Raw genomic sequence first — 3,395 nt, 5'->3', positions numbered from 1 at the left:
GCCGACGCCCTTTCCCGCCTCCTCCACCGCCTCCCACCAAACCTCTCTCTCCCCACTAACCGCCGTTCCGCCACCACCTCATCCTCCTCCGCCTCCGCCACGTGTCCTCCCTCCATATCCCTCTCTGACAACAGCACGGACATCCTTTCCTCCTTCTCCCAACTTGGCTTCGTGCAACTCACCGATCACTCAGTCCCCTCCGAACTCGCCAACTCAGCCGAGTCGGAATCGCTCGCTCTCTTCGACCTCCCTCAGGACCAGAAGGAATCTTCCTTCCCCAAGAACTGGCCACTCGGATACGAACGCGAAGAAGCAGACGAAGACGAAAACGACGATGAACTCGGACTCGGACTCGGCGAGTCATTCCGTCTTGACTCGTCCTGCTCCACCGAGTCATCAACCCAGTTGATTCTGTCATCTCTCCGCGAGTTCTCACTCTCTCTTGAAAAACTGGGCCTGAAGATCGTCGACGAGTTAATGACAGGTTTGGGCCTAGAAAACCCGATCGGGAATGACCCGACCCGGTGGTGTTCTATATTATGGATTTCAGAAGATCGGCCTGGAAATAGACCCGAATATTCGGGCGGGTTTTACCCGTATGTGGTGGCCTTGCAGTACCAGATCAGGCGAGAGAAGAAGTATTCATTGCGCTCGGATTCGGGTTGGGTGCACGTGGTGCCGCACGTGGACTCCATCCTAGTCACTCTTGGAGATATTGCTCAGGTTTTATATTCTTTCCCCTTCTTTTTAGGTGTTGATGCTGGTGATTTAATTATAAGTCAAGGATCACATAAAATAAAACAGAGCTCTTTTAATTGTTGTGTTTATTTTACAAAAACACTGTTGTGAAGTTGTTGCTTTTCTTTTGAATTTTTCTATTTTATTTTCTGTTTGGTTAGTGGCTTGGTTTAGGAGGAAAAGGTTACATGGTCACGTAATCGTGTTGACCATTTTAATTTTTAAGTCTTTATCGACTCTCAACCAAAAAAAAAATGTCTTTATCGACTTGCCAATTGTTCTTTTTCTTTTGCCCCTTAGATATGTGTTAATTGAATTGAACATAGCTTTGAAAACTTTATCAAATTTACTGAATCATTTAATTAACTATTGGTAATATCATTTCCACATGAAGATAGTCACCAATTAAATATATGGTTATCAATTTATGTGTCTCAATCCTCTAGTTTAGTAGCTGGGTCACACGATGAAAATGAGTGTATATACTTGGTTTAACTATAATTAATGATTTTGTGATAAGTATTTGTTTGGAATGATTAGGAAGGGATGAGTATATAACATAATAATATAGTCTAATTAAGCTTAATGTTTTGAATGTTATGTAACATGATTTAGGTGTGGAGCAATGGGAAGTTGAAGAAAGTGAGAGGAAGAGCAATGGGCACAACAATGGGGGAAGCAAATGAGTCACGTTGCATCACAATGTCATTGCTCATAACGCTTCCTACAGAGACCACTGTGGCTCCTCTTCTTTTTCTTGGCAACGAAGACCAAAAGGAAGAAAGCGATGAAGAACGTGAGCGTGTGTTTCACTCTTTTGACTTTGAGGACTATGCTTGGAGAGTCTACCATGAACGCCTCCTTTTCAAAGACCCACTAGATAGGTACCGTCTTAATTAAATTAAGCTGGATTTTGGTTACTGTCCTGAAATTGAGATATTAGAGACTAATTAAAATATATTTGGCTGATCGCATAAAGCCAAACTTAATTACAGTAGCAATAACAACAATAATAAACCCCTTAAAATAAATATGAAAAACCAATAATTAGGTAACAATGTCTCGCTATCTCCAACATTTCTATTTCAGGCCAGATACCAAAAACTAGCTATAAGTTGGAGTTGTCTTTTCCCATCTTATATTATGATTTTTTTGGTTCAAGTCCTAAAATAGGTGGTTTTTTTATTTATTTATTTTTAAAGCAATTTGTGTGCTTGTGTGAGGTATGAGGGTTTTTACTTTTTTTTTATTTGCTTTGAATTTTGGTTGGATGGTGAAGGAAAAAGAAAACAGAAATGAGAGGACTTGTTGTGATGAGATGTATATGTTCCATTTATTTATTTATTGGATTGATTTTGAAGTGTTTTAGGATCTTATTGATGCTTGAACTTTATTTTCAAGTAGAAAATGAGTAAATCTTACTACTACTTTGTCAAGCTATGCCAATCTTGGGTAGCCTATAATATCTTTTGTTTTTTTTTTTCCTTTTCAAAAATGCTATTTGCAGATATGAGCTATTTGAGAGTTTGTCGCTAGTCAATAAGTTATTGTATGCATGCTTAAGACGAGATTCGAACTTCCAACCTTTGTTTAAGTAGACTAGTGAGTCGGTCACTAGATTAAATGACCAACCCAAGTTGGTTCAAGTATGATATCTTTATTGAATATTTGTTGTAGCATTTTTTAATTTGAAGACAAGGATAAAAATTCAGAGAATAATTCATATTACTGTTCTTCAAATCTTTTTAAATGGATGGAATACAAAGAAAAAAAAAAGGTTTGAGACCATGGTTGTAAAACACGAGAAATAAGAAATTTTGAAGCAATTGATTAAGCACTAATCTTGTAATGGTGAATGCTATGGTGTCTTTGATATTGTGTCTAACTTACTAAAAAAGGCAAATAGATAATATTTAATAAATTTTAAATATTATATTTTTTGTTTTAAATATTTTATTTTTTACTTTTAAAAAAAAGTTAGACAATTTAGACACTATAGTAAAAAGCACCATAGAACTCATCTCTTGTAGGTTAACAAAATACAAAAGATAAGAAGAAATGAAAACATGAGAAAGAGGAAAGAAAAGAGAAGGGGGGGGGTGTTTTCCGAAATTATGAAGTATATAAACTGAACAACATAAAGGAGGAAAAACACATGAACTCAGGCTTGTGGAGAAGTGTTTTTCTTTATGAATTTTGGGGGAAGCATGATGGGGAGTAGAGTCATTGTAGAAAGATGATAAGTTGATTAAAGTCCATTATGGTTTAGGATCCAGAATACTAAAAGAAAAAGTGTGCGCACTAACATGGCCCATTACTTATTAGGATTTTTTCAATAAAAAAATCAAATATTTTATAATAAGATAATCAAATTTGTTATTCTTGTACACACAAAAAAATGTTATTGTTGAATAATTAAGTTTTTAATAATAGTATAATACACACTTTTCGTGAACACTCTTATATTTTTGGATAAAAAATTATATGTATTTATCTTTATATAAAATTATTAATTAAGATTTTTTAGATGATAATTTAGTTAAATTTATTAAATAATTCAATATTTTTAACTATTAACTTCACGCGTGGAAGCATATATCTATATATATATAATGAAAGTTTTTTCCCTTTTTATTTAGGCTTTCAGCTGCAAAAAC

The 3,395-nt window shown here is 35.2% G+C and overlaps 1 protein-coding gene across 1 annotated transcript in view; it reads left to right on the top strand.

Annotated features, from left to right (window-relative positions):
- The window catches only part of LOC107457636 (1-aminocyclopropane-1-carboxylate oxidase 1), a 2,369-nt gene extending 258 nt beyond the window's left edge, over nt 1-2,111 (top strand). The window contains exons 2-3 of the mRNA XM_016075809.3: nt 1-723; nt 1,354-2,111. The exon at nt 1-723 is cut by the window's left edge and continues 7 nt beyond it. Coding sequence (XP_015931295.1) covers nt 1-723; nt 1,354-1,638 — 1,008 coding nt within the window. The 3' untranslated portion in view covers nt 1,639-2,111. The remainder of the gene's footprint in view (nt 724-1,353) is intronic.
- The last annotated feature ends 1,284 nt before the right edge of the window (nt 2,112-3,395 follow it).

The sequence above is a fragment of the Arachis duranensis genome, chromosome 7 (genome assembly GCF_000817695.3).
Source record: "Arachis duranensis cultivar V14167 chromosome 7, aradu.V14167.gnm2.J7QH, whole genome shotgun sequence".
NCBI classification, from domain to species: Eukaryota; Viridiplantae; Streptophyta; class Magnoliopsida; order Fabales; family Fabaceae; genus Arachis; species Arachis duranensis.
Note: the sequence above shows the minus strand (reverse complement) of the source record. Positions and strands in the feature narration are given on the sequence as shown.